This window comes from Caretta caretta, chromosome 7 (assembly GCF_965140235.1).
Source record: "Caretta caretta isolate rCarCar2 chromosome 7, rCarCar1.hap1, whole genome shotgun sequence".
NCBI classification, from domain to species: Eukaryota; Metazoa; Chordata; order Testudines; family Cheloniidae; genus Caretta; species Caretta caretta.
Window position 1 is genome coordinate 49,189,745 of NC_134212.1, and position 27,226 is coordinate 49,216,970.

The 27,226-nt window shown below is 50.5% G+C and overlaps 1 protein-coding gene across 1 annotated transcript in view; it reads left to right on the forward strand.

Moving 5' to 3' along the window:
- GNAI2 (G protein subunit alpha i2) overlaps window positions 1-27,226 on the forward strand; it is a 199,795-nt gene that overhangs the window by 99,173 nt on the left and 73,396 nt on the right. The window contains exons 2-4 of the mRNA XM_048856214.2: window positions 9,274-9,316; window positions 13,289-13,430; window positions 17,481-17,641. Coding sequence (XP_048712171.1) covers window positions 9,274-9,316; window positions 13,289-13,430; window positions 17,481-17,641 — 346 coding nt within the window. The remainder of the gene's footprint in view (window positions 1-9,273; window positions 9,317-13,288; window positions 13,431-17,480; window positions 17,642-27,226) is intronic.

A 27,226-nucleotide genomic window follows, 5' to 3' on the forward strand; every position in this document is an offset into this window, starting at 1 on the left:
GACACCCTGGGCTGGACCCCATCTGGCCTGCTCAGCGTGAACCTGATTGTGTCCTGGGGTGGAACTGTCTCCGAGCTGTATGTTCCTGAAACACATGACTCTTTGCACCACATAGCAGGAGAATAAGGTGATCAGATTTAGTTTTATTTCCCTACTAGGGTAGCAAAGTAGGAGTGGAGACAGGAAATGCTTTCCAAGTTCCACTCGCTGAGCTTAGCGGCTCCTTTGAAGAGCCAAGACGCCAGTCAGGCCTTTCAAGAAAAAGCCAAGTCCCAGGCGGGAGCGTTCCTCCGTTTTAGAGGCCAACCTCCTTATTAGTTGGCTGCTCTCCATGCTGTGTTCCGTAAGCCCAATCACTGTGACAGAATAATACCTAGAAGAGCATCTGCAGACCCTTGTCCTTCAGCAGGTGTCCCCGCTGGGTACCTAGCCATGATTAGAGACAATTGCTGTCTGTGAAAGGGATGGTACAGCTGTAGCTCAGCACTGGCACCAGCAAGCCAGCTGGCTTGCTCTGCCGAGTTGACACGGTGGCCTGGAGAGTGTCTGCACCGTCTCACCGGCTTATTAAAATATCTTCTGACAGGCGCCAGCCTTGCTCGTAGAGGCTCATTGCAGGGAGAGCTTGGAGGCTCTGGATGTCTTCCTGTTTGTGCACGGTGGCTCTCCCTTTAACTTACTTTTGCAAAGCTGTTGGCTAGTAGAGAGCTCTCTCAGCTTTTGACTAGCAGGGGCGGGAAGAGGGATCCCTGGAACTCTCTGATCCAGGGCCCTTGCATTGCTTTTATTTAGGATATTGAATTTCTTTGACTTCCACCTCTTAGCCTGCACTCTGAGGCAGGGAGTGGCTAGGCTATTTGCAGGGAAGAGGCCTTCTCCTAGGAAGCTGGTACAGTATGTGGATTGGGTATATTTGTCAGGGTGGTGGCTAGATATGTTGGGGACCTTCCAGAGTCCATCTCGGGCTGACAAGCTATTGCTCCCAAGCGCACCTCCCCAGGGCCATCTGGCTGTTGGGGTTACCAGAGATCTCTGAGGGGGAGAGGGATCCTCTGTATGAACACGTGCACTTGTGCCGGGCACATGTTGGCAGGAGAGGCTCTTGCCAGTCTTTAAAAGAGAACATTGGGCATCCAGAGGTAAAGAGTTTGCCCTCTGGACAACGCATGTCCCATTGGGATGCAGCAGACTGCAACAGTGTGTGTGGTGAGAGCTGCTTGGGGCTTCAGAAACTTAAATAGGCACAAATTCCATACCTCTTCTGCACTGAGAGACCATAACAAACCTGCCCCTGGTTCTCCGAGGGAGCATGGAAAGTCAGTTGCTGCCTGCTAATTACCATCCTTAGTTATGGATTAGAGTAGGGTGGTGACCATCTCCATACATGCAGTGTATTGGTCAGATGCAATGCTCTGCACACAGCTGTGACTCTGGGTGTTTCTCTCCTCCTCTTAGAGGCTGGGGAGGGGGAACAACAATGGCAGTGTTATTGGAGGGGGTGCACCTCAGAATTGATGTCCTTTCAGTCTACAGTGCACATATAATAAAGCACACAAAGAATCTGGGGGGTGGGGGAGCCTTAATAATGTCCCTTGTGATGAGCGTCTGGGAAACAGTGAGTTTAAGAAGGGTTTTGAATAGACTCTCCCTAATCCACATACAGTAGCAACTTGCTACCACCTGGAAATCTGTCCCCAGCAATGGCCATCTCGGAGATGCTACTGGAGCATCCAGACTGCTGAGCCTTCGCTATGGTTGTGAAGTGTGCTCCAGGGTGCTTCTGAAAACAAAGCCCCTAAATAAAACTCTGCTCCTGTTGATCAAATGAAGGAGCTGAGCTCATTCTGTGATGCATCATTTTGTGTATGTTCCTTTTTTCATTCATTTACACAACTGCTTGCAAGGGGTTGGTGAGACATAGCAGTAATCAGAGAGAACTTCAGGGTTTGGATATAAAATCAAACAAATCAGCCTTGTGGGATGTTAAATTGAGGGCAGTTTCAAATGGAGGTAGGTTGGTAAAACCGTATGTGGCAGTGGGTTGTTGCAGTAAAAGGAGGGAGATCCTAGTGGTTGGGGTAATATGGTCTGAGCCAGTTAGTTATGCCACATGAGAACCGAAGTACTTGAATCTCCAGCGTCACAGATCAAAGCCCTGAACCTGATCTCTGCAGTTAGACAGCTGATCAGTGGGAGTCTGAGTGTGCAGCTGACTGCAGGATCGGAGCCTGAGCTCATCCTTTTGGAGGATATTTACTGCATGTGTGAACAAGCTTCCTTGTCTCTTACCAACCGGATGGGTCCATTTTCTAGGCTTGCCAAACTTCCTCTTCCAAACGGAAGCCTCCGATTGAGTTAGTGTTTGTGTACCTGGCTGCAGTGTGGTCCCTGCTGGTGGGAGCACGAACTTGCTCTGCTGTAACCAAGCCACACCAAATCAGTGCAGTCCCAGGAGATTCCCTGCATTCCAGGACACCATGGGGCATACAAGCTCTGAGTGCTCAGTATCTTCTGTGTTTTTGTGACCTTTAAAATGGCTGAGCGGATGAGTTTTTGGCGCTCCCCAGAAGGCTGTGATTGGGTTGAGACCTCATGTGCCAAGTTTCAGCCCTAGGCATATTTTCACAGCCGAACATTAAGGTGCCTCTCCTCCCCCCTCCCCCCCAATTCCCTGTGAACAGCATAGCTGAGCTCTGCCCTGAGCAGGGCAGGCGCTGCTATCAGTGAGCTGTCTCTGCACAACCCAGTTGTGATCCGTTCAGCCCTGGGGCAACAGGGTTTGCTGCTGGTTGTAAATCACTGAGCAAGCCCCATGACTCACTCTTTCAGACCAAAGCTGAGCTGGGCTGCTGGGACTTGGGCGTCTTTCAGCATTACTGACTGGAAAGCCAGGTTCACACTCAGATCCCATTTCCAGACCTCCTGCTCTGTGCAGAGCAATACCCTATAGCCAGAGACAAGCTGGACGCACGGTGATCTGAGAGCTCCTTAAGCCAGCAGTATACAATACAGCAGTGCACAGACAATCCAGGAAGTTTTTGGAGAGTGTTGGGGACAACTTCCTGGTACAAGTGATGGAGGAACCGACTAGGGGCCGTGCTCCTCTTTACCTGCTGCTTACAAACAGGGAAGAATTGGTAGGGGAAGTAGAAGTGGGTGGCAACCTAGGCAGCAGTGACCATGAGATGGTCCAGTTCAGGATCCTGACAGAAGGAAGAAAGGAGAGTAGCAAAATACGGACTCTGGACTTCAGAAAAGCAGATTTAGACTCCCTTAAGGAACTGATGGGAAGGATCCACTGGGAGGCTAATATGAGGGGGCAAGAAGTCCACGAGAGCTGGCTGTATTTTAAAGAAACCTTATTGAGTGCGCAGGAAGAAACCATCCCGAAGTGCAGAAAGAATAGCAAATATGGCAGGCGACATGCCTGGCTTAACAGTGAAATCTTCGAGTTTAAACTCAAAAAGGAAGCGTAAGAGAAGTGGAAATTTGGACAGATGACTAGGGAGGAGTATAAAAACATTGCTAGAGCATGCAGGGGTGTAATCAGGATGGCCAAGGCAAAATGGAGTTGCAGCTAGCAAGGGATGTGAGGGGAACAAGAAGGGTTTCTACAGGCATGTTAGCAACAAGAAGGTGGTCAGGGAAAGTGTGGGCCCCTTACTGAATGGGGGAGGCAACATAGTGACAGATATGGAAAAAGCTGAAGTACTCAATGCTTTTTTGCCTCTGTCTTCACAGACAAAGGCAGCTCTCAGACTACTGCACTGGGCAACACAACATGGGGAGTAGGTGAGCAGTTGTCAGTGATGAAATAACAGGTTAAGGACTTTAGAAAAGCTGGACATGTACAAGTCCCTCGGGCTGGATCTAAGGCATCCAAGGGTGCTGAGGGAGTCGGCTGATGTGATTGCAGAGCCATTGGATATTATCTTTGAAAATTCGTGGCGATCTGGGGAGGTCCCAGACGATTGGAAAAAGGCAAATATAGTTCCCACACTTAAGGGAAGAAACAGAACCCGGGGACCTACAGTCCCCGGCAAAATCATGGAGCAGGTCCTCAAGGAATCCATTTTGAAGCACTTGGAGGAGAGGAAGGTGATCAGAAACAGTCAACATGGATTCACCAAGGGCAAGTCATCCCTGACCAACCTGATTGCCTTCTATGATTAAATAACTGGCTTTGTGGATATGGGGAGAGCGGTGGATGTGATATATCTTGACTTTAGAAAAGCTTTTGATACGGTCTCCCACAATATTCTTGTCAGCAAGTTAAAGTAGTATGGATTGGATGAATGGACTATAAGGTGGATAGAAAGCTGGCTAGATTGTCGGGCTCAATGGGTAGTGATCAACGGCTCGGTCTAGTTGGCAGCTGGTAACAAGCAGAGTGCCTCAGGGGTCGGTCCTGGGGCTGGTTTTGTTCAACATCTTTATTAATGATCTGGATGATGGGATTAATTGAACCCTCAGCAAGTTCACAGATCAACAATCTAGGGGGAGCGGTAGATACGCTGGAGAGTAGGGATAGGGTCCAGAGCACTGTTCCCTCTAAGCTGTGCGCATGCACACAGATCCTAAACCCCGCGCACACGGCAAAACACTGTGCGCACAATAATTTGCACAGAAGAAATTTTTTGCACACACGGCCTGTCAAAAATTAGAGGGAATGTTGGTCCAGAGTGAGGTAGACAAATTGGAGGATTGGGCTAAAAGAAATCTGATGAGGTTCAACAAGGACAAGTGAAGAGTCCTGCACTTAGGTTGGAAGAATCCCATGCACCGCTACAGGCTGGGGACCGACTAAACGGCAGTTTTGCAGAAAAGGACCTGGGGATTACAGTGGACGAGAAGCTGGACATGAGTCATCTGTGTGCCCTTGTTGCCAAGAAGGCCAATGACATATTGGGCTGCATTAGTAGGAGCATTGCTAGCAGATCGAGGGAAGTGATTATTCCCCTCTATTTGGCACTGGTGAGGCTACATCTGGAGTACTGTGTCCAGTTTTGGTCCCCCCACTACAGAAGGGATGTGGACAAATTGGAGAGAGTCCAGTGGAGGGCAACAAAAATGATTAGGGGACTGGAGCACATGACTTACGAGGAGAGGCTGAGGGAACTGGGGTGGTTTAGTCTGCAGAAGAGGAGTGAGGGGGGATTTGATAGCAGCTTTCAGTTACCTGAAGGGGGGTTCCAAAGAGGATGGAGCTTGGCTGTTCTCAGTGGTGGCAGATGACAGAACAAGGAGCAATGGTCTCAAATTGCAGTGGGGGAGGTCTAGGTTGGATATTAGGAAACACTTTCACCAGGAGGGTGATGAGGCACTGGAATGGGTTACCTAAGGAGGTGGTGGAATTTCCATCCTTAGAGGTTTTTAAGGCCTGGCTTGACAAAGCCCTGGCTGTGATGATTTAGTTGGTGTTGGTCCTGCTTTGAGCAGGGGGTTGGACTAGATGATCTCCTGAGGTCTCTTCCAACCCTCATCTTCTATGAATCTATGCCAGTCCCGTTCAGAACCAGTCAGTCCTGTTGAGGCTAGCTGAACGGTAGGGGGTAGCTGAAGTAGGGGGGCTGGAGGGACCTGGAGAGGCTTCGGAGCAGCTGTGCCATTTGGAGACACTAGCTCCTGGGGGCAGACCTCATTAGCTGAAGGGCAAATGGCTTGCGCTGTATTTGGCAGCAGATGTTTCCATCTGCTGATAGGAGCCTTGACTGTATGTAACCCTCTAAAGTGCATTTCCTTTTTACTAATTCTGCCTGATTAGCTCCTCTGTCTTAGACAGGAGCTCAGCCTCCCTTAGCTAGGCGGGGTCTGGGGGCAGCAATCTGAGCACACTCTGCCTCTTGTTGGTGAGGGGGAATTCCTAGATTCCAAGGGACCACTGTGATCACCTCGTCCGACCTGCTGTGTAACAGGCCAGAGAACTGCCCCCTGATTGTCTGTCTGTGTGTGACGTGTGCACACCCTGGTGGTCTTCCCCGAGGGGCCTTGAGTGGTTCCCATCTGGGAACGCTGGTGGTTCCCATCTTGGGCCAGACCATGCTGCGAGGGAGCAGCCAAGGTCAGGGCTTGTGCCCCCTCCTGGCCATGCAGCAGTCCTGTCCGCTAGACTGACCTTTCCACACTCTCCATCCCAACTGCTGCCATCAGTGACCCAAATCCAGGGAGGGTTTTCACTGATGAGAGCTAGGGCAGAAAGACCAGCTCCAGCCTGTAGTGCTGTCCAATGGCTATGGCTGGGTGGGTAAAGGACCCCTGTCTCCGAAATCGTGGGCTAGTGGGCCAGCTGGAGGGCAGGGCGAGGTGACCGATCGCTGCCCAACCTCCGTGACGGACAGCAGGCGGGTTTGTCACACACTGTGCTGTGGGTGCTGCTCAGATCCCATCCCGGCCAGCCCAGTCGCAGTCTGGGTGCAGGACAGGGTGGTCACCGTTGGGGGGGTGCTGGTGTTGAACTGATGTCTTGTGGGCACTCTGGAGGACCTCTGTGGGGTGACAAGGAACGTGACTCCCTGTTGGGAGTGATGTACCCTCCGCTCTGAGGAAAGGCAACACGCTCCACCCCAGCCCCAAGAGCTTGGAGATGACAGGATCTGAGCTGGCAGCAAGTGGAAAGGAGAGTGGGGATGCTGGCATGGCTCTGGCACTCTGGCCAGCAGGAGGCCTTAAATTATAGGGAGAATGCCTCTGAATTCATTATGGGGCATTTATGTCCTAAAAGTCTTGTAATGTTTCACTTCCTATCCCTGTTATGTAGTGCTGCATCTTGCATCTGCAACTGCATCTCTGCTTCCTTTTCTCAGTTGGCTGGCCCCCAGGCAGCATGGCTCTAGGCCAAGCTGGCACCAAATCTCCCCAGGCTGCTGAAAGCCATGCAACCTAGCCTTCGCCTCCAGGGAGAGGAAGGGGAATCTGTGCGGCTTTCCTCTCGGGCTGCGCGGAGCCAACTGGTGCTAGACAATGCAGATGAACCAGTGTTTGCAGGCGTGAGGACAGCCAGCTATAGGAATGAATCTGAGAGCAATGGGTAAGGAAACTGAGACACTCATCAGATCCAGCCGTGTCCTAGGGGGCAGATCCAGGCACTGCCCCCTGTTCAGAGATGTAGCAGGGGGCCTGCATCATCCTAGCATGGCTTCTCTGGCCAGTACTTGCTGTCATGCTGATTAGAACGTGGTTGTAAGGTAGAATGCCCCGTCTGCATTGATCAGGTCTATCCATGTACTTGCAGGCCCCCGTCACGCTACTGTATCTGAGCACTTCAAAAATGTTGGTGAGTTCCTCCTCATAGCCCCCTCCTTCTCTCCATGAGGTAGGGCAGCAGGATCACCATTTGACAGATGGGAAACTGAGGCTCAGAGCATGCCTTTGGTCACTTGAAGCCTTTGGCAGAACAGGGAATTGGACCCATCTTGATAACAATAGCTGTGCTTAGAGTGGGGCGTGCAATGGGCATGTATACTGCCTGGCTAGGATAGTATGCCGTGGTACCTACTTCCACTGCCAGCTTCCAGGAGGAAGAGGAGGTTTCCTGTGGGTGGGGGAGGAGAGAGCCCACTCACTCGACTCTTTGTCCCCCGTGATCATGGTAGTCCCTGAAAGAGTAACTGCTTCCAGCTGGCCTCTGCTGTCCAGGGGTTTGTGATGTCTGGAGCCACACGTGTGGGATGGGGAGAGGCATGATTGGCTTCCTGGAATGCCCCTCTTCCCCCCAACATGATTCAGAGTTTGCACCACGCCAGGGACGTTCCACTTAGTCTCGCTGTTCATCACCATCCTGGCCCTTGTTAAGTGTCAGGCAGGACACCAGTTCTTGCAGCCTGCCAGGGAAAGCAGGCCGTGCTGATGGGCTTGTCAATGAAGATCAGGCCTTGGTGGCTCCCCTATCCAACCAAGGCTACGTCTAGTTCAAGGAATTGATCCACGCTGCACCAGTTCACTTGGCCCAGCCGTGCACGTTCATGCAGGTCATGCTGCGCCATTGCAAAGCAGCCTGTGATTTTGCCCTGCAGCCACCCTCGTGCTGCGTAGCTTCTGTTGTGGCCTGTGGCCCTCTGAGCATGTAGCCTGTTGTCTGGGCGCTGCTCTCTGGCCTGGGGCATTCTCGATAATCTTTGCTCAGCATAAAGGGATATTTCTAGAGGGCTGAGAGGATTTGTGGGGAAAAAGTGGTGGCAAATCTCCCACCATCCTCTGAGGAACTCCCATAATACCTGAGTGGGAGCCCTGAACTTGCCTGCAGCTGTTGGTATAGTTTCAGGCTGTCCTTGCGAGATGAAGTAATGCTGTAGCTGCGGTGTTGTCTGGATGTGCACGTTTCTATACCTTGATGCTTCCGTTAGACTTCTTGGCCGTCTCTATGAGGTGTCTTGTTTGCAGGGGCCTTTCAAGTGGCGGAAGGGGGCTGTTTTCCAAGGGCAGACAGCTTTTCTAGGAGCTCAACCTCCTGAAAGAGCACTCTCTCCTCTCCTCTCCTCTCCCAAGGTGGAAGGATCCCTCCACCCCTTGTAACTTAGTCCTTGGGAGGGTCAGCATTTGCCAGCCAGTGGTGCATGAGAGAGCTGGGTGTGCTGTGTCTACTTCCCTGCCTTTGAACACACTGCGGCCTCTGCAAATCGGGCTCTGCTAAGGTGTGTCCAGCTGGACAGCCAATGTCTCTCGTCACTTTGACAGTGCGGGGCCTACGTGCTTGTTGCTTTGAGTTTGCATTGCTCCAGGGTGGGGATGAGGGCCCCTTGGTCCCAGCTTCCCCCATCAGACTGGCCCAGAGGCCTTGTACTGCTCAGTATTCATACCCCCTGTTCATGTCCACAGGTGTGCTGGTACAGTCCAGCTAGCAGCTTCTGCCAGTGTGCAAGGCTTCCAAAGTCCCCTAGGTGGGATCACCGGGGCATGTGAAGGGCTGAGGCATGCTGCACAGTGAGATTGAGCCCACTAAAGTGTGTGGTGCCAAAAGTCACCTTCCCTTTATCCTAGGGCTCCCTGGAGAGCAGGGTCTACTCCAGTGCATCCCTTTGCAAGCTTCTTCTTGTAAGCTTCTGTATGTCTCTGGGCTAAAGTGTCTGATGACCAGAGAAGTACTTGTAAGCCCAGAGGGCCAGACTCTTTGAGGCTCTGCTGCTGGGAGGCCTGTCTGGATGTTAATGCGGCAGCAGGTGGGTTACATCCTCTGTTGTTGTTGACCCTAATCACACCACAGTGTCCCGCTGCCGCACGGCAATGTCCAGTCAAACACTGCAGCTCATGGCTTTTCTCTCTCTCCTTTCTCTACAGGTGCAGGAGAGTCTGGGAAGAGCACAATTGTCAAGCAGATGAAGTAAGCAATGCCTCCCCTCCTTTGCTTTTGTTTCTGAGTTTCAGCAATTGCCTCCCTATTTCATCCCACTGCAGAGAGTGGAGTGTGCGTTCTACAGCCAGGGACCGGGGTGCCACGTGGGTGCTGCGTTCTGCAGCTAGGGACTGGGACGGTGGTGCCACGTTTTGTATGAACTCCTTTAATAATAATTAATAATAATTTTTAAAAATTGCGATCCAAAGCCTGTGATTTCAACAAAAGTCATCCATGCTTTATAGATGCTTTAGTTTCCATTAGCGAGATCTAGAAAAAGCGCTTCCAGGGGATAGTTATGGCAGGCTTTTCTGCACTGCATTTGGGTGATACGATTTCCATGTTCTTAGGGCTCTTGTTTTAAAAACACCCTTTTTGTATTTGAGTTTTTCATCTGAACAGCCAGGGCAACCCACGCTGTGGGGCCAGTGATCAGTTAGAATGGCTGCTCTGGCGTTGCACCATTGACCACATCCAGACCCTAGAGAGCTTGTTGTGTCGTAGCCTAACTGGCTGGCTGCTGACCCTGTTAGCTCTGTTGGGGAACTGTGTGGTCACTGGTGTCTGCACTCTCTCTGCTAGTCTCCCGTTCAGCACACTTGTTCCCCTGTTCAGTTCGCAGGGTGGCTTGTTTCAGCTTTGCCCAAAGCCAACGCCGAACTGCCTGGAGGTTGGGCTGGAACTTCCCCAGTGCGTTGGCCCGGACAGAACCACTGGTTAGAGGGCTGTTCACGCTTGCCTCTAGCCAGCACCAGTTGCTTCCCCGTTGGAGGCAGGAGACTGGACTAGCTGGCCCACTGGTCTGATCCAGCCGGGCAGTTTGTATGTTCCTGCATCGCATCCATCTGCTCGCAGCAAAACGGTCCCACTCTGGGTCTTTCAAAGGGACACACATTTCCCACGCTGCCATGAACTTGCTCAAATGTGATTACCTGTGCTGAAAAATGTCCATTTGTGTCTCTTGTCCATTATCTTGGAGGTATGGGTCTGTGCTATGGCTGTCGCTCCCTCTGAATGCCCGAGAGACCTTTCCTGTTCAGTTTTACGATAAGTCCTCCGTAGCGCATCTTGGGATAGAGCAGAGAGTTGCTTTCACTCCATGTGGTAGGACAATACCTGGGCAAGCTGCTCTGAGCAGCTGAGTTCTTCCTCATCCCATGCTCCTGCTTGTGGGAGTGCCATGGGCTCACTGTATTCCTGGGACTGGGCCGCAGTCTAGCTTCGGTTGGGGTTAGCAGTGTCTGAGGAGAAGGGACTCTGTTTATATGCTTGCTATTTTTGTCTTTTTAATAACACTGTTCAGTTTCAGCAGTCCATCCACATAAAGCTAGCAGCACCTCTGCACAGCCTTACAGGACAGCATTCAGACTCCACATGCTTTATGGATTCCGCAAAAAGATTAAGGAGGCAGAGCAGATTAGGATTTAAAAAACAAACCCTTTTGATTAAAACCTCCTCTCATAGCCAGGCCCTCTAATTTTGGGCGCAATGTTCTCTCTGGCTGGCATGATGAACTCAGAACTTGCTTAATTTGAGCAAAACTTTACTCTTCTGGCATCCTGGGGCAAATTGCCTTTTGAATATTTCAGTGACTTGCAATTAAACATGGAAAGTGACATCAAAAATGCATACGACAGTGATTACATAAATAGCAAAGAGCAATGCTGAAAGGTATCACACAATGAGGATACACAAAAATGGTTTGTGTTGGGAGAGGCAGCCTAGAGACCCCTGCACAGCATCACAAACTAAAACCTCCTGATAGGAAACCACCCTAGTAGAAATCTGCTGCATAAGAATTGACAGACCCATTCTAGCGAGGAGGGAAAACGATGATTGGCTGAACAGGGCCCTATAGAAATAAACCTTCAGGGGAAGGTTCAAGGCATTCTCTAAAAGCAGAGGGAGCTGTTTGTCAAAGGGGAGTGACTTCCGAACTCTGGGGTTTACAGAGAGCTTTTATAATCATTCTGTTCAGACGGGCTGTATCTCCTTAACATCTGAGCATCCAGACCCAGAGCATGGCGAAGCTAAAGAACAGCCAAATCCCCAGTGGGCATAACTTAAGTGAGCATTCCACAAGAGAATTAGACCCGGGAGGCGGGGTAGATTTCCTGCCTGGCCTGAAGAGAAAAAACTCTCTTGCAAAGACAGAGAGGAAGGTTGGTCTTGTCGTTAAGGCATTTGACTGGGTCTCAAAAGATTTTGGTTCAATTTCCAGTGCTACTACAGACTTCCTGAGTGGGCAAATAACTGAGACTCTGTGCCTCAATTCCCCTCTTCTGCTCTGTCTAGTCCCTGCCCCAAAGAGCTGACAATCCCATGCTATGTGACAGCTAGCACAGTGCGGCTCTGATTTTGGTTGGGGCTTCTAATGTTGCTACAATACAAAAAGCTGCTACTCAGAATAATACTCAAATGTATTTAAAACCAGATCCTTTAATTACGTTGTATGTGTCTGAACCTCTTGCTGAAATGTGTTTGTGAACCCCTGTGTTGTGGGAGCCCAAACGCAATAGATTGTTCTGCTAGATTAAGGTGGGGTGGAGACTGGAGTACAAGAACAGCTGTTTTAATGAGTCAATAAAATGCTTAAGTTTTAAAGGGCTACAGAATCTGGTTATTTGGGCATCTCTATGCTGTCAATCAACACAACGTGCTGGAGCTGAACAGGTTGGCTGCGTTTGCTCCATTTATCCTGGCACATTCAGGCTTGAAAAATTAGTGGCAGGTAACAAACTCCCTGCCTGCTGGGTGGCTGGTGGGTGAGTAAGACTCTGCTGCTACAGGTGGAATTGATAAGCATCTGGTCAATTTCACCGTTGCTATGCTGGCTAGTCCTTTCAGCTGCAGGGAACCCAAGCAGAGTTGAGTGGATTTCAGTATTGCTGTTGGGGACAGCAGCAGAGGCAAGCCTTGATCACAAACCAGCTGCTGCTGTGGGATGTCCCAGGTCAGGGGAGTCCCAGCACGGCCAAGGGGTTGTGATCACCCTCCCTTTTTTATGGTGACTAATTCTTTCTTGTTGTAACATGGCCTCCTGGTAGGGAAACAGTTCAGAAACACTGCCCTAGGTGGTGGTTAGTGGAGAAGAGTCTCTTCTTCAGTTCTGCATCTCCCCTCTTCCTCCCCCCCCCCCCCCCAAAAAAAATCTTCTTGCAGCAGCTGACTAAACTAGTTTCACGGCTGCTGAGCTCACTCCAGGCAGCGATTCTGGAACTGATCAGCTGCTGTAGAAAGCTGTGAGAGGCTGAGGTCTCGGGATGACCAGCAGCAGGAAGGCAAGAACTTAAGACCCAAAATCCAGTGGGTGAGGGGGGAAAGAGGGGGCGGGGGGAGTTCCCTTTTTTTGCAGTAGTTGAATCTTCAGACTTCTCACCTCCTCTCCTGGGAGGTGGGAAGGGGGGTGGGGGGGACAACCCTCTTGGAGCCAGGATGGGATGGTGGGGGAGCTCTGGCTGGGGTGTCTGGGAGGGATGTTGGTGACAACCCTAGTAGGTTAATCTGAAAGCTGGGTCCAGGGACAGCATTCAGGTGGGAAGCATGCAGTGCCCTATGCTCGCTGCAGGCTGAGTGCCCTGCCCTGGAGCGGCTGAGGACCCCGTCTTTCATAGCAGCCATTATCTGGCAAACGTCTGTGTGATTGTCTTGTCCCCTCGGAGTCGGGCAGTACTGCCACAGTCCTTCTCATCCCTGGTGCTGGGCTCCCATGATGGTAACATGGCCCTCTTTAGCGGTGCTGCTCCCAGAGACCGTCTCCACTGGGAAGTGCATCTCGGGGGAATGCTTCCTGCCCTCCGGAGAGGGAGCTGCTGCACAGAGCTGAATGGGGGCAGCTCCCAGCGAGCAATGCGAATCCTAGTGAGGGAGCAGGGGGTGAGGGTGGGTTCTGCTGGGGAGCTCCGCTAGGACATGGTCAGCTCGGTGATGGTCTGACTTTGTTCCTGACTCCTCTTCAAGGATTATCCATGAGGATGGCTACTCAGAAGAGGAGTGCAGGCAATACAAAGCCGTGGTTTACAGCAACACCATTCAGTCCATTATGGCCATCATCAAAGCCATGGGCAACCTGCAGATTGACTTCGGAGACCTTGCAAGAGCGGTGAGTTACCCTCTCTGTGCCTGAGGATTGTCCTTGCTTTCACTGCTAGCCCTGGCGTGGGGAGTCAGAGCTCTTCTGCCTGCTGCCTGTCTGAATGCGGCATTCGAGGAGTCGTGACTCTTGCCAGAGGAGCAAGAATAGCTGAATCCTAGAACTGTTGGTGCCTAGAACCTCGCTGGCCGTTGGGAGGTTGAGGCTAGCCACGCCCAGCAGCAGTTGCAGTCAATAGATTTTTAAGAGCTGTGCTTCTGAGTGGGTGAGGCCTGAGCAACATAACCCAGCCATCCCCTAAGGCCTTGGGGGTTATGTTTAGCCTGAGGACTCCAGGCATGGGCATGTGCTGCTACACTGTGCACTGCAAGTGCTTGTTCAGCTCCCACCTGAGCACTGTGTGTGACCTGTCCTCCATCCTGCTGGGTCCCAGCCTGAGGGATGGGGCAGTTGCGAGGGGAGGTGCCTCTGGGGCACAAGCTTTAATGAGCATGAGCTTTCAGGTGCAGAGAATCAAAGCGACTCAGGCTTGGTCCAGGCACGTGCCCTGACCTACTCCTCCATTCGCTGCCTCCCTGTAACCACCAAGAGCAAGCTAAGGGCCAGCATGAGCAAAGGGGATCTAGATGGGAGGCAACGTGGTCTAATGGCTACAGCAATGGCTGGCCATTCAGCAGAGCTGGGTTTTATTCCTGGCTCCCTAGGTTTCCTGTGTGACATCAGGCAAGTTGCCTCCCTGTGCCGCCTTCTGGGGATAATGCTGCACTCCCCATGTATGGCGCATCGAGATGCTGCGAGAGGGGGCTGTGGAAGGGCTAAGTAAGGTTTTGGGGGGGAGGGGGGGCTAACAATAGCAGCAGCAATCATGTTTTTTTTTCCTCTGCCTGGGACCTCCCTCGTTCAGGGTTTGCTCACTTTGCAAAGCCGTGTGTCTGATTTGGTTGGTCATTACCTGGGGATCAGAAGTAGGACGCTGTTTGTTCAGCCCCCAGCAATGTCCCTCAATTGCTTAAACCATGCGTAGCAAGATCTGAGAGATGGCAGGTGTCCTTAATCTGCCTAATGACCACGCGTGTGGTGATGTCCTACCATACCTGGCTCCTGAGGAATGCTTTGGTCTGAAGGCTAATGAACTAGCTTTGCGCTCTCAGAAGCTCCCCCTTGCTAATGAGGGCACAGAATAGATCTTCTAACACCACTTTTCGATCCCAGTCGTCAACTGGTAATGCCCTGAAATCTTCTAGGGACTTCCATAAAGGTGCTTTAATAAGTGGGGTCCTTGCTGCTGACCAGTGCTAATTACCTTGCTCTGGTCCTCTGAGGAGCTGGGAGTTCGTGCTTGGGGAGGGTTCTATGATGATTACCCTGCGTAAGTGATTGTATGCTCTCTCTGCCAGCGAGAGCAGGCACTGCCATGGGGGACTGCTTTTAATGCATGGTTGGCCTAACAGCAGCCCTGCAGCCCACAGTCCGAGCAGGTTTGCTTGGTGCTAGGTAGTGTAAGTGGTGGCAGAATTAAGCCACATGCACTAGATGTCTGAGCCTGATTTTCATTAACTTCCATTGTAATGAGTTACTGCTTGTAGTGTTGGATGGGGGGAGAGGAAATGTCTCATAATAGCCATAAAATGCTGAATGTGTGTGTGCACGGAGTCTCTAACTTCAGATCTGCCTCGATGGCTCCCCCCATCCCAAAATACGGCTTCTAGAATCACTCAGACAAGATGGCCAGACTTTTGATGCTCCAGCTATGTGCATGAAATAGAGCAGGTCGCAGCCACTCTCCTCATGAATGCAGTGGAAGTGCTGTAATCAGTACAGCTCCCATCATGCAGTGCTTCACCGTGGCCTAGCTGCTAGCTTCCAGGTGACCTTAAAGCTGCTGAGGTTACTAGGGTCCTGTGGTAGCTTCAAATCTCCCAGGCTATGTGTAGGCCAGGGAAAAGGGGCTGCTTTCTCAGCTTGGCTTGACTCGGCTCAGCTCAGGTTTATTAGTACGACAAGAGCAGGCAAACCAAGCTCAGCATGACTCACTTCCTTATAAATGCATGCAGTGTGCAGGACAGACAAGTACTTGCTCTAGCATTCTTCCTTGTTTGCTGTGTACCGCTTTGTTGCCTTGCAGGTCGATGGAGAGAGCCCTAGCAGCATGTAGCAAGTACCCAGGTGGCCACTGGGCCATAGTGTGATGCTATGGTTTAAAACACAGGCTTACAAAGAGGCTTGTACAGCTGAGGAAGCTGATCCTCCTGCCAAGCCAGCTATGAGTAGAGAATGTGACTGCAGCAGCAAAACTGTCTGTTCTCCTTAAACCCTGGAGGTGGTTGTACCTGTCAGAAGAGCTCCCAGCAGGAAAAGAGATGTTTAAGCCCTGCCTATGGCCTCCTGGCAGTGTGAAGCTGGCTGGCAGTGCTGGAGGCCGAACCCAGTTTACCTCCTTGGTGCTTCCTGTATTCCTGGGCCAAGGACAGGAGGTTGTGCTTGGAACTGCCAGCACAAAGGAGTTGACAAGGAAAGTTCTGCAATCCACACAGGGCTGATGTGGCAGAGGGTTCTCAGCAATTCAGATGAGCTGGGCTCTGCTGGAGACTTATTCCCTTGAGGGCTATCTTGAGTGAGTAGCTACAATTGCTGAGGCAAAGGAATTCTTGATGCTCCAGTCTCCATCCCTCCCATTTCCCAGCAGGGAATGCTGAAATTGTCTTAGCTTGGCCTTCCTGCTACCTCTCTGTTTGTCACTGGGGTCATAAAAGGCAGGGGAGACAAAGCTTCTGCATTTCGTTTGCTTATGGGAACATCAGCTGGTTGGGTGACTGCAAATGAGCACTGTATAGCAGGTGTATTTCTCCTCTCCCCAGTCCCCTCCATGGTTTAACAGAGGCCAGTTGAAATGAAATCTAGCTTATTGTTTGGAGGAGTCCTCAGCAAGGAGCATCCCTAATATCATGGCATGGCAGGGGACCTGTGCCTCTCCTTTCTGACCTCTATGGGTTCCAGAGAAGTAAATGTATGTGTAACTGTTGGGCAGTGTGTTTTATGCATTCCCTTCCATGCCTGACCACAGAGGATGCAAGTCTGTTACAGCCCCCGCTATGGAGCCAGGCTCTTTTAGTGCTGGAGGTCCTCAGTGCAGTCCCTGGGCATGCTCAAGCAGGTGGCCGTCACATGTGCTGTTGTGAAGAGCCCCTCCGATTGGAAGTGCAGGGTGTCTTGGGGACAGTGCTGCGATTGGGCCTGAAAATCTGGAGCTGCAGCAGCCCAGCTGTGTACCTGCCAGTAGCCGATTGGCTGGGGAGTCTGATTCTCCCCATTTGTGTGTTGCAACACACTTTGATCCTGCTTTTAGAGTTCTGCTCAGCACTGGGAGACCCTGCAGAACAGTCACAGTGCGGCATCTATTCCGCTGCCTGAAATACTCCCGCTCCTCCAAACGATGGATTGATCGAGCCATCTCTGTAGGGCTCCTGTTCATGTCTAACATTGTGCCTTAGTCACCAGAATGCCTTGCAGACATTTGACAGTTGGTCACCAGTTTCCCCCAGTGTCATAACTTCGGTGCGTGGGCAAGGGAATGAGAGGAGATCTCTATGTAAATGCAATGATTCCTGAACAATCCTGCCCGAGTTTCCTTGCTGTCGGGTCACAAGCTAATCCAAATGGTGTACTGCTGTTCCCAGGGCTAAGTAACCGATGATAAGCCATGACTGCATATTTTTTAAATTGACATCTAGTTTGTTTGCCTGCCATCAGCCCTGCAGGAAATCAGTGAAGTCCCAAAGTGTGGATTTTTCTGCTGGCTTCTTTGCAAAGATTTGAAGTGCCACTTGCCCCATTACTCAAAGAAGTGAACCTCCCTGGGGAGGGGTTTTTTGGGAGCCTTAGTGGTATGTGCATAGTACATGGTAGGTGCAAACCTCCTGGGTTTTGGAGCACTATGTTCCTCTAGTACAAGGCTTGGCCATCAAACTTTAGTGTGATCAGCTTTCATACATAGCAGACGTGAGAAGCAGCTGTTGCTCAGGAACTTCATTGATGTTTGTGGTTTGCTGTTCCCTGCAGGACGATGCTCGTCAGTTATTTGCACTCTCTTGCACTGCAGAGGAGCAGGGAATCATGCCAGAGGACCTTGCCAATGTGATTCGGAGGCTGTGGGCTGATAACGGTGTCCAGGCCTGCTTTAACCGCTCCCGAGAGTACCAGCTGAATGACTCTGCTGCATAGTGAGTACCTCTCCTTTACTGTCCTCAGGCAGATTTAACCTGGGGCTGAAATGCGCCACAGCTTCAAGTGGCGTGTGCCAAAGGCCAGCCTGTACAGTGTGTGAAATCTGATGGGGAGCTGCACCCTGATGATGGTGTCTTGTTCATGGACAAAATGACCTATGTGCATTGAGCTGGACACATGTGCGTGCTGCTGTCATGAGTGTGGGCACTGCTGTAAGCACAAAGGGGGCAGGTGTAGGATAATGAAACATTGACCATCACTCTGCTAGATTTGCCATGTAACACAGCGGTCTCCATTGCTTCCTCTGGTGTTATCTTAAAATAATCTGAATTGTGGTTGCATGTCAATACTGGGCAAGATAAACTAGTCATTGGTGCTGGCTCTTTGGCTTCCTCACCAACCATTGTTCGCAGGGACTGTCCTGGGCCCCTTGGGACCAGAGGGAGTAGTCTGGCCAGAGGAGGGGGAGTTCAGGGAAGGGTATGCCACATCCTCTGAGAGTAATTCTAGTACAAGTTGAGCACAGTTTGGATGAGAACTGTCCAAGCATTGTGGGACGCTTGGGTCTGGAATTTCTGGGCTGGGTTGCCCCTTCTTGCCCTCCCATGAGCCTTGCGAATGGGTTAGCTGGAAGCTGGGGAACTGTTCATCATTGCCACCTGGTTTGTGACACAGAGGCTAGCCTGGTTGCTAATGCAGCCCAAGGGTTGGATCCCAGCAGACTGCCCTGGACACACAGCCAGGTGTGTTCCCCAGGGGACGTTCCTATGACCCCTTGCCCTTGTTTAACGTTTAGGTGATCCTGTGGGACCTGTGCAGAATGCTCCACTGGCCCAGGCCCAGGCCCTGCCCTGCCATGTGCGCTGCACAGACTCATCCTTTGTCCCCAGCCTGCTGCAGCACCTGGTGCACCTTCCCTCTCACAAGCTCACCCAGAAATTCCTGCCTGGCGTGGCTGGCCCTGAGGCATTGGCTGTAGGGGGCAGTGGTAACCTCTCCACCTCCTGGGAGCATATCGCAGTTGTGACGGTGTCTGTCTCCCACCGCGTCCTCTCTGGATTGTTTCCCGTCTGCTATCATAAAGTACAGCCCCATGTCCTCCTCCCACGTGCAGTAGTTTTGGGTGTCTTTGTAAACCACAGGCTGGGGGGTGGCTAGAAGGCGCTGCTCGAGTTCTTGGGGTCAGCCTCAGCAAGGAGAGCCAGGCTCCAGTTCTGGCTGTAATGCATTTTCCTGCATCTGAGTATGTGGGTGTTTCTGGCAAAAAAAAATATCCTGGCTCTGGCAGTGTGGGGTGGATGTGATGGGGGAAGGGGGGGGAAGAGATGAGTGCCTGTGGTCCCCCCCACCCCCCCACCCCAATTGGTTGCCAGGAGAACACACGCTGCGTGAGATCCATGTGGTACCTTGGTCCCTCTTCTCCCTGAGCACCAGAGAGGAACGGTCTGAATATTTACGGCACTATTTTTTTCCATGGCATATTGCGATGGCCTGCTTCATGGTGTCTTCCCACCTTTTTCTCCCCCTCTCCTGCCCCCCAGTCCTAGAGCCCTGATGGGCTGCAGGCTGGCAGGGTTTGATTAGTTGCTTGTTGCTGCGTTGCAGTGAAGGTTTCGAGCCTGCCTTGAAACAAGGGGCTCCACTAAGACAACCTGCCTCTGTGTTGCTGCTCACCAGCATCCTGGTAAGCGGGCTGCTGTTGCCCTGCTCTTGTGGCTGTTCTTGGAACAGGAGTGCGTCACTGCATCATGCACTCCATTTCACAAACCCACTGCAAATGTGCTTAACGAGTTTACAATGAGCTTGTTGGCAGGGTAACCGGGGGAGAGGTAAACAGACTGCAGGCTCTCCTTTGGGTCAGCCTCTCCTTTCTAAGGGCTGTGGGATTTTTAACGCACTCCACTCACCACGTGAGGAGATGGAGCCATAGGTGTTCTTCCACGGTGGAGGCCCTCTGTGTATTACCCAGTGCTACCCCAGGGCAGCTCAACTGGCCAGCCCACTTAGTGCTCTGGGACTTCCAGGGTGCAAACAATTTGGGTGTGTTGGGGGGGAGAAGGGAAACAACTGAAATGAAATTGACTCTTTGGTCAGTCTTTGCTGCCCCCAGCTCTTAGCCAGGTGTTGCCATTAACTCACTTCCCCCACTCCTGTGCAAAACTTTCATCTGCATTTAGTGGTGCTTTTAACCCCGGGCTGGCTGGGGCTGAACCTAGGTGCCACTTTCTTTGGGTCTGGTAATCTGTCCACTTTACAGTGAGGACATAGGCTAAACCACTGCAGTGCTGCTAGTCCTCCAGTGCCTTCCCACAGTTCCCCCCCACACCCAGAAGGACAGCCAAGTTTCCCCACTGTTGACTGGAAAACATCCTAGAGCGGCTTGGCTGATTGTAGTGCAGAGCCCCCTGGGATGTGCCTCCGGGAGTTCCAGCCACATGCACAGGGGAGTGCAGCAGTATAGGCAGGGCTTTGCAGCGGGGTGCTGCACACCCAGGCTAGGCTGACTGGCTGGGTTAACTCTGCAGTGAAGATGTACCCTTTTGTCCCAGGCACTCTTTTGGAGAGGGCATATTTGCAAATCCAGAGCTGCAGTTGCTTCTCTTTAAGGTGCTGAAGCTATGCCCACAGCTCCTAGGAGCATCTCTCCCCTCCTCTCCCTCCCCCCCCCCCGGGTGATAACAGAACGAGAAAGGAAGATGTTTCAAAACCATGTCCTCATTGCAGCTCTTGTGCCCAACAGTCTCCTGACTGCAATGGTGACGCCCAGCTGTCAGGCCAGAGGATGGGGTGTGCCTGAGTCCCACCCAGCCCTCCCGGTTCCTTTTGCTTCTGGCACATCCAGATCTGTGGATTGCCCTCAGAGTCCCAGCTGGTCTTTCTGGACCGGGAGGGGTCTCTGAATTGCCCCCTCCCCTTCCTCTCCTCTGTCAGAGGAGTCAGTGTGTGAGAGGAGATTGTCCCTCTCACTTAGTGAGCAAATATTTCATTACAGTGATTGGGAGCCATGGCTGGCTGGGCTGACTAAGGAAACACCCTCAGCAGAGCCTCACACTGCATGTGTCCCTGGGCTCCAGCACAGAGACTGTAGGCAAATGCCCCAGTTTTGTCAAAGTTGTCAGGATGGCCAGGACAGTGTTTAAAAAAGGGACTGTCCTGGCCAAACGGGACATATGGCCACCCTAGTTGAATGAAATAGAATTTTAAAAGCTGATGTACTCTTGGTCCAAACATCAACACAGCTGCTGATAGGACCGCAGCACTTCTGCTCAGCCCTGTCTGTCAGCAGTTTAAATTACATATACTTTTGCTTTAAGACCTTGTTGCTTTTATATAAAAAAGGCTTTTGTCCGGCATAGTCACTTACAACTCCAGCTTCCCTTGCCCTGTCGGATAGGTGGAGAGGCTGGAGGGAATTCAGAGAGGCACAAAAAGTATCATGAAATTGACTGATGGGGAGAAATTATCAAGGCTGTACAGCTCGACTAAGCGATAGCTAATGGTGGGAGAAATCTGTCTCCAAATATTTGACACATGCAGATAAAAAAGATAGGGTGATCCAAGAAGGGGCATAAATGAGTGAAATAGAGCATAGGAAAACTTGCAGACAGTGAGATCTATTTTACTGTGGAATAGTCTCTCCATGGAAAGGGACAGAAAGCCCCATGGTACATTTAAACTTAGTTCAGTCTATCCTCCAGGGCTTCGTCTAGAGAGAACAAATTCTGCCTTGGCAGGCAGATGAGCCAAGCTCTTTTCCATCTCTAACTTACACAACCCTCATGGGACTTTGACAAAGGGCCGTCAAGACAGTCACAGAAACATGTAACAGTCTTGCTCATCTGCTGTTCGGGAGAGGGAGAGTCAAGCTTTGGGGTGAGACACCAGATCATGACTGATTAGTACAGTGAATAACCTTTGTTCAGCAGGCCTTACAGTCACAGCCACTCCCCAGGGCTTCTGCAACCAGTACAGCGTATTGCCTGCTGAAATAGCCTCTGTAAGTGGGACTGTAAGTCAGAGGGGAAATGTCACATAGGCCTAGCATTTTCAGACCTGGGTGCCTAGAATTAAGCTCTCAAAATCCCTGTTTACACACTTCAATCAAAGTGGGGGGTGTTTCAGACACGCCAAGTATCCCTAAATCCCACTGAAGGGGGAGATGCATTTGCCCAGCACTCCTGGTAATTAAGCCACTTTTGTTTAGGTTCCTAAATGAGGATTTAACATCCTAACTTGAAGCTCCAGGTTTGAGCCTGCTGGGCTGTATATGGTATAGAACAATCTGCAGCACTCGCTGTCTTTCTGAGTAATGAGGATGTGTTCGTGTCATGTAACTCCTCCAGCTCTGATCCACTGGAGTACGTCTGCAGCTACAGCTTACAAAGCAAAGCATGCCCTTCCAAGTCACATGGCAAGTGTCTTTCTTCATGGCCTTTTTTCTGGCTGCCCGTGGAGCACCAAGAGCCACTGAGTGTTCACTTCATGTGATCCTCAGCTTTTACAGAAGAGTGTCCTGAGACCAACAATTCTCCTTGAGGATGGCTTTATTTCAGCCTTTTTCTTTCTCCTGCCCTGGGCAAGGGCTTTAGATAAAGGAAAATAGACTTTCTGTATCTCCTTACAAGATAAATTCTATCCCTTCTTGTTGCTGTTACATTTCAGTGCTTGAAAGACTAAACCCCCACAAATGAAAATGTCTGCTTTGAAGAGAAGAGCATGTTAAACACAAGAACAATAATTTTTTAGGTGAACTTGAATTCTCCAGAAGTCAGCAAGAGCCTGTAAGGGGCTGATTGAGTTCCATCATGGCATTATCTGGACCTATCCTCCAGTGCTAGTAGGTAGGCTTTCAAGTTGGAAATATGGGAAGCTGCAGAATGAACGGTAAGAAAAGAATTAGGTGCTGTGATCGAGATCAACAGCTTGTGAGGACATCTTCAAGCAGAATGCGCATCCATCTGCATTATGGTCCTACCCAAGACCGGCACAGCTTGGGCTGGGCATGAGTCACAAGACTACTAGCTTTAGAACTTCTGAGAGGAGGAACCACAAACAGCAGAGCAGCTGAACAAACTATTCTTACCCTAGAATATCAGGGTTGGAGGGGACCTCAGAAGGTCATCTAGTCCAACCCCCTGCTCAAAGCAGAACCAATCACCAATTTTTGCCCCAGATCCCTAAATGGCCCCCTCAAGGATTGAACTCACAACCCTGGGTTTAGCAGGCCAATGCTCAAACCACTGAGGTATCCCTCCTCTCCTCCTTTTGGAACTAACTCAGACGTGTTCCTTCCAGGGGAGGCAGTTGCTGATTCTGACACTGTCAGTATATGTCCCTCAGGCTTCCTGTTACTGATGCTTTTCAAATTATGCCAGACATGGCTTTTTTTGGAAACTCACACTTTACAGGAAGAGGTTTCAGTTGGTAACTGCCTCGGTGTCATCGTCAATTAGCCTGGGAAAGAAAATACTCCATTGTGGAGTTGCCTGGTGTAACCTTTGGAAATGGCCCCTGCCTGCGATGCCCCATGTGGTTTGTGTGTTGAAGCTCTGTGGTCACAAGGCTAGTCAGATTTTGTGCCATCCACGCACAGCAAAAGCAGACTGTGAAAGCTGGGCATTCTTTGCTTGCCTTGGCTCAAAGCAGCTGTTCCAAACCCACACTGACAGCTTTGAGAGTCCTGGCTCCCATTTTACCATAACGAAGGGGATGCAAGAAATGCCGCTTGGAAAGCTGAGCACCTGGCATAACCCACTGAGAAACCTTCAGAAGACTGAGCCAATTCCACTTAAATTCCCAGACTTGTCTTTTGGAGGTGTTGTACAGGTTTCCTCTGAGGATGAGGACTGACCTTGTCCTCAAAGAAAACATGTACAACCACCTTCAAAAGTTGAGACTGGGAATTGAAATATAGAGCAGTCTGGATCACTAGGAAAGCTGGATGCAAGCAAACCGTGTGTTTTAATACAGCCAAATATAGTTACAACATCCAGGAACAAAGAATGTGGTCCATACTTACAAGATGGAGGACTCTGTCTTGGGAAGCAGTGACTCTGAAAAAGACTTGGAGGTTGTGGTTGGATAATCAGGTGAACCATGAGCTCCCAGTGCAACCATGTGGCCAAAAGAGCTAATGCGATCCTAGGGTGTATAAACAGGGGAATCGCCAGTAGAAGCAGAGAAGATATTTTTGCCTCTGTATTTGGCACTGGTGCAACCGCTGCTGGAATCCTGTGTCCAGTTGTGGTGTCCACAACTCAAAAAGGATGTTGGTAAATTGGAGAGGGTTCAGAGAAGAGCCAGGAGAACGATTAAAGGATTGGAAAACCTGCCTGAGAATGGTAGCCTCAAGGAGTTCAATCTACTTAGCTTAACAAAGAGCAGGTTCGGGGGGTGACTTGTTCAGTTTGTAAGTACCTAGCTGGGGAACAAATATTTGCTAATTAGCTCTTCAACCCAACAGAGAAAGGCATAAGAAGAGCCAGTGGTTGATAGCTGAAGCTAGACAATTTCAGTCTGAAAATAAAGGGTATACTTTTAATGTTCAAACCTGGAGACCTTAGCCTGTTTGAATCCTAGTAGCTTCGCTTGCAAAACAACTGTAACGAGAAAATCCGCCCCTGAAATGGCACATGGTGGACACAAGCAGAATGGTCTGGTGGCTAGAGCACTGGTCTGGGGCTGTGGAGATGAGGGTCTTTCCTTGGCTTCACCACTGGCCTGTTGGGTGACATTAAACAAGTCACTTTTCCCTTGTGCCTCAGTTTCCCCAACTATAAAAAAGGGTTTACCACCTCTGTAAAGCACTATAAACTACTAACTGTAAAAAGGAGACTGACCTCCTTTGTAAAGCACTTTGAGATGTACTGACTGAAAGTTTACATAAGAGTTAGGTAGTATTAAATTACCTCTTGGGGAGGCCTCCCCAGTTCAGAGGTGTGGCTTCAATCTCTAAATAGTGAATTCTCTCCCCCCGGAGCAAACAGCGTTTTCTTACAGCATCCCATCCTGACAACTGGAGTCTTCAGAACATCACCTTGCAGTAGTAGCTCAGTTCATGAAAGCCTTCAGCTAACACACTCCGAATGAGCCATCTGAGCTTGTGAGGGCAGGCTTCCAACCCCCCCAGCTATTCCAATCAATAGAGAGAGACAGCTGGGACCAGCCGCAACAGTGCTTCAGTTGCACTCTGATCAGCAGTGTGTGTGTGTGTGTGTGTGTGTCTGCTTTGCACCGAGAATGGCCAGCCCCTTTGCTGGGAGAGCTCCCTAATGGAAGAGAAATGGGAGAGCGCTGAGTACTAGTAATTTAGACATTCACTAACTTGCAGTTCATACTTTTTAGGGGGGAACCAGACACAACCCCCCCCCCCCATTTTCTTCTTTTCTAACCCAATTGTGAGGAGGGGATTCTAAGCTCTGTGAAGGTCAGAATTCTAGCCATAGCCTAACCATTTGCCATTCCCTTTGCCTGGAAAGGGAGACTAGAAATGTCTGCTCCTGGCCCTGGACCAGAGGGATCTCTATCACTACCCCCCCCCCCCCCCCCCACGCCGACCCAAGCCTCACTGAGACTCCAGGAGAAACCCCATTACATTAATTCCAGCAGTGCAGACTGGATGTAGTGGGTTTGTCTGTAATCAGTACCATGTGGCTGAGTGCATATTCTTGCCCTGATTCTCATTTGCACTAAGACTCTTTGACACTGCTCCGGTGAGTCTAATTGACACCCCCTTGATGACCCAGAGCAGCGGAAAGGGCCCACCGTGCATGTGAGAATCAGGCGTTCCGTTCCTTGGCAGGACCACTCCAGAACCTGGCAGTGATGTACCAGAGAACTCCGACAGTTTATCTAGTTTTCCCCAAGAAATTTTGTATTAAAATGCTGTTTTAAAGTTTCTTTTGGGGGAACCTCCATGGTCTGTCTTCACTGTAACTCTGTGGTGCATGAACATGGCCATCTAGGGGAGCCGGACGTGGCTCCAGCTGCTCTCTCAGACCAGCAAAGGGTCACTAGCAAGTGGCATGACGTGCTGCTGTGTCTCATTCCTGGGACTGAGCATCCTTTGATAGCAAGGGTCTGATAGAGCCTGACCGCCTCAGCTTCTGATTGCCTGAGATGATGGTGTGTTGCACTGGAGCTATATCACCAGACCAGCATTTAAGTACAAGGGATTTCCCAGAAGGCTTTTTGTTAGAGAGGAGAATAAGGGGCTGGCAATATGGGGTATCTTCCCAGTTATACTGGTAAAGTTAAACTGCTGTAGTTATACCAGTAGAACACCCCATGTTGACACTCTTGGTATAAGTTCTTTTTTTCAATTTAGCTTAAATCACTTCCAATGTGGTATAAACTAAACTGAAAAAGGGCCCTTAATAAAAAGGCCATGAGTAAAAGTGTCCACATGCAGAGTCATATATAATATAAACTCTAGCAGTTTAAATTCACACCTATCTTCTACCAGTACGACTCCCCCATGTAGACAAGTCCTGAGAGGACAATATCCAGAATATTCTGTGTTGCTTTCATGGTCCCAAATTCTTTGTTGTATGAAGATGTATGTATAATCTAATCGCCTTCTATGATGAGATTACTGGTTCTGTGGATGAAGGGAAAGCAGTGGATGTATTGTATCTTGACTTTAGCAAAGCTTTTGACACGGTCTCCCACAGTATTCTTGTCAGCAAGTTAAGGAAGTATGGGCTGGATGAATGCACCATAAGGTGGGTAGAAAGATGGCTAGATTGTCGGGCTCAACGGGTAGTGATCAATGGCTCCATGTCTAGTTGGCAGCCGGTGTCAAGTTGAGTGCCCCAGTGGTCGGTCCTGGGGCCGGTTTTATTCAATATCTTCATAAATGATGTGGAGGATGGTGTGGATTGCACTCTCAGCAAATTTGCGGATGATACTAAACTGGGAGGAGTGGTAGATACGCTGGAGGGCAGGGATAGGATACAGAAGGACCTAGACAAATTGGAGGATTGGGCCAAAAGAAATCTGATGAGGTTCAATAAGGATAAGTGCAGGGTCCTGCACTTAGGACGGAAGAACCCAATGCACAGCTACAGACTAGGGACCGAATGGCTAGGCAGCAGTTCTGCGGAAAAGGACCTAGGGGTGACAGTGGACGAGAAGCTGGATATGAGCCAGCAGTGTGCCCTTGTTGCCAAGAAGGCCAATGGCATTTTGGGATGTATAAGTAGGGGCATAGCGAGCAGATCGAGGGATGTGATCGTCCCCCTCTATTCGACATTGGTGAGGCCTCATCTGGAGTACTGTGTCCAGTTTTGGGCCCCACACTACAAGAAGATGTGGATAAATTGGAGAGAGTCCAGCGAAGGGCAACAAAAATGATTAGGGGTCTGGAACACATGAGTTATGAGGAGAGGCTGAGGGAACTGGGATTGTTTAGTCTGCAGAAGAGAAGAATGAGGGGAGATTTGATAGCTGCTTTCAACTACCTGAGAGGTAGTTCCAGAGAGGATGGCTCTAGACTATTCTCAGTGGTGGAAGAGGACAGGACAAGGAGTAATGGTCTCAAGTTGCAGTGGGGGAGGTTTAGGTTGGATATTAGGAAAAAC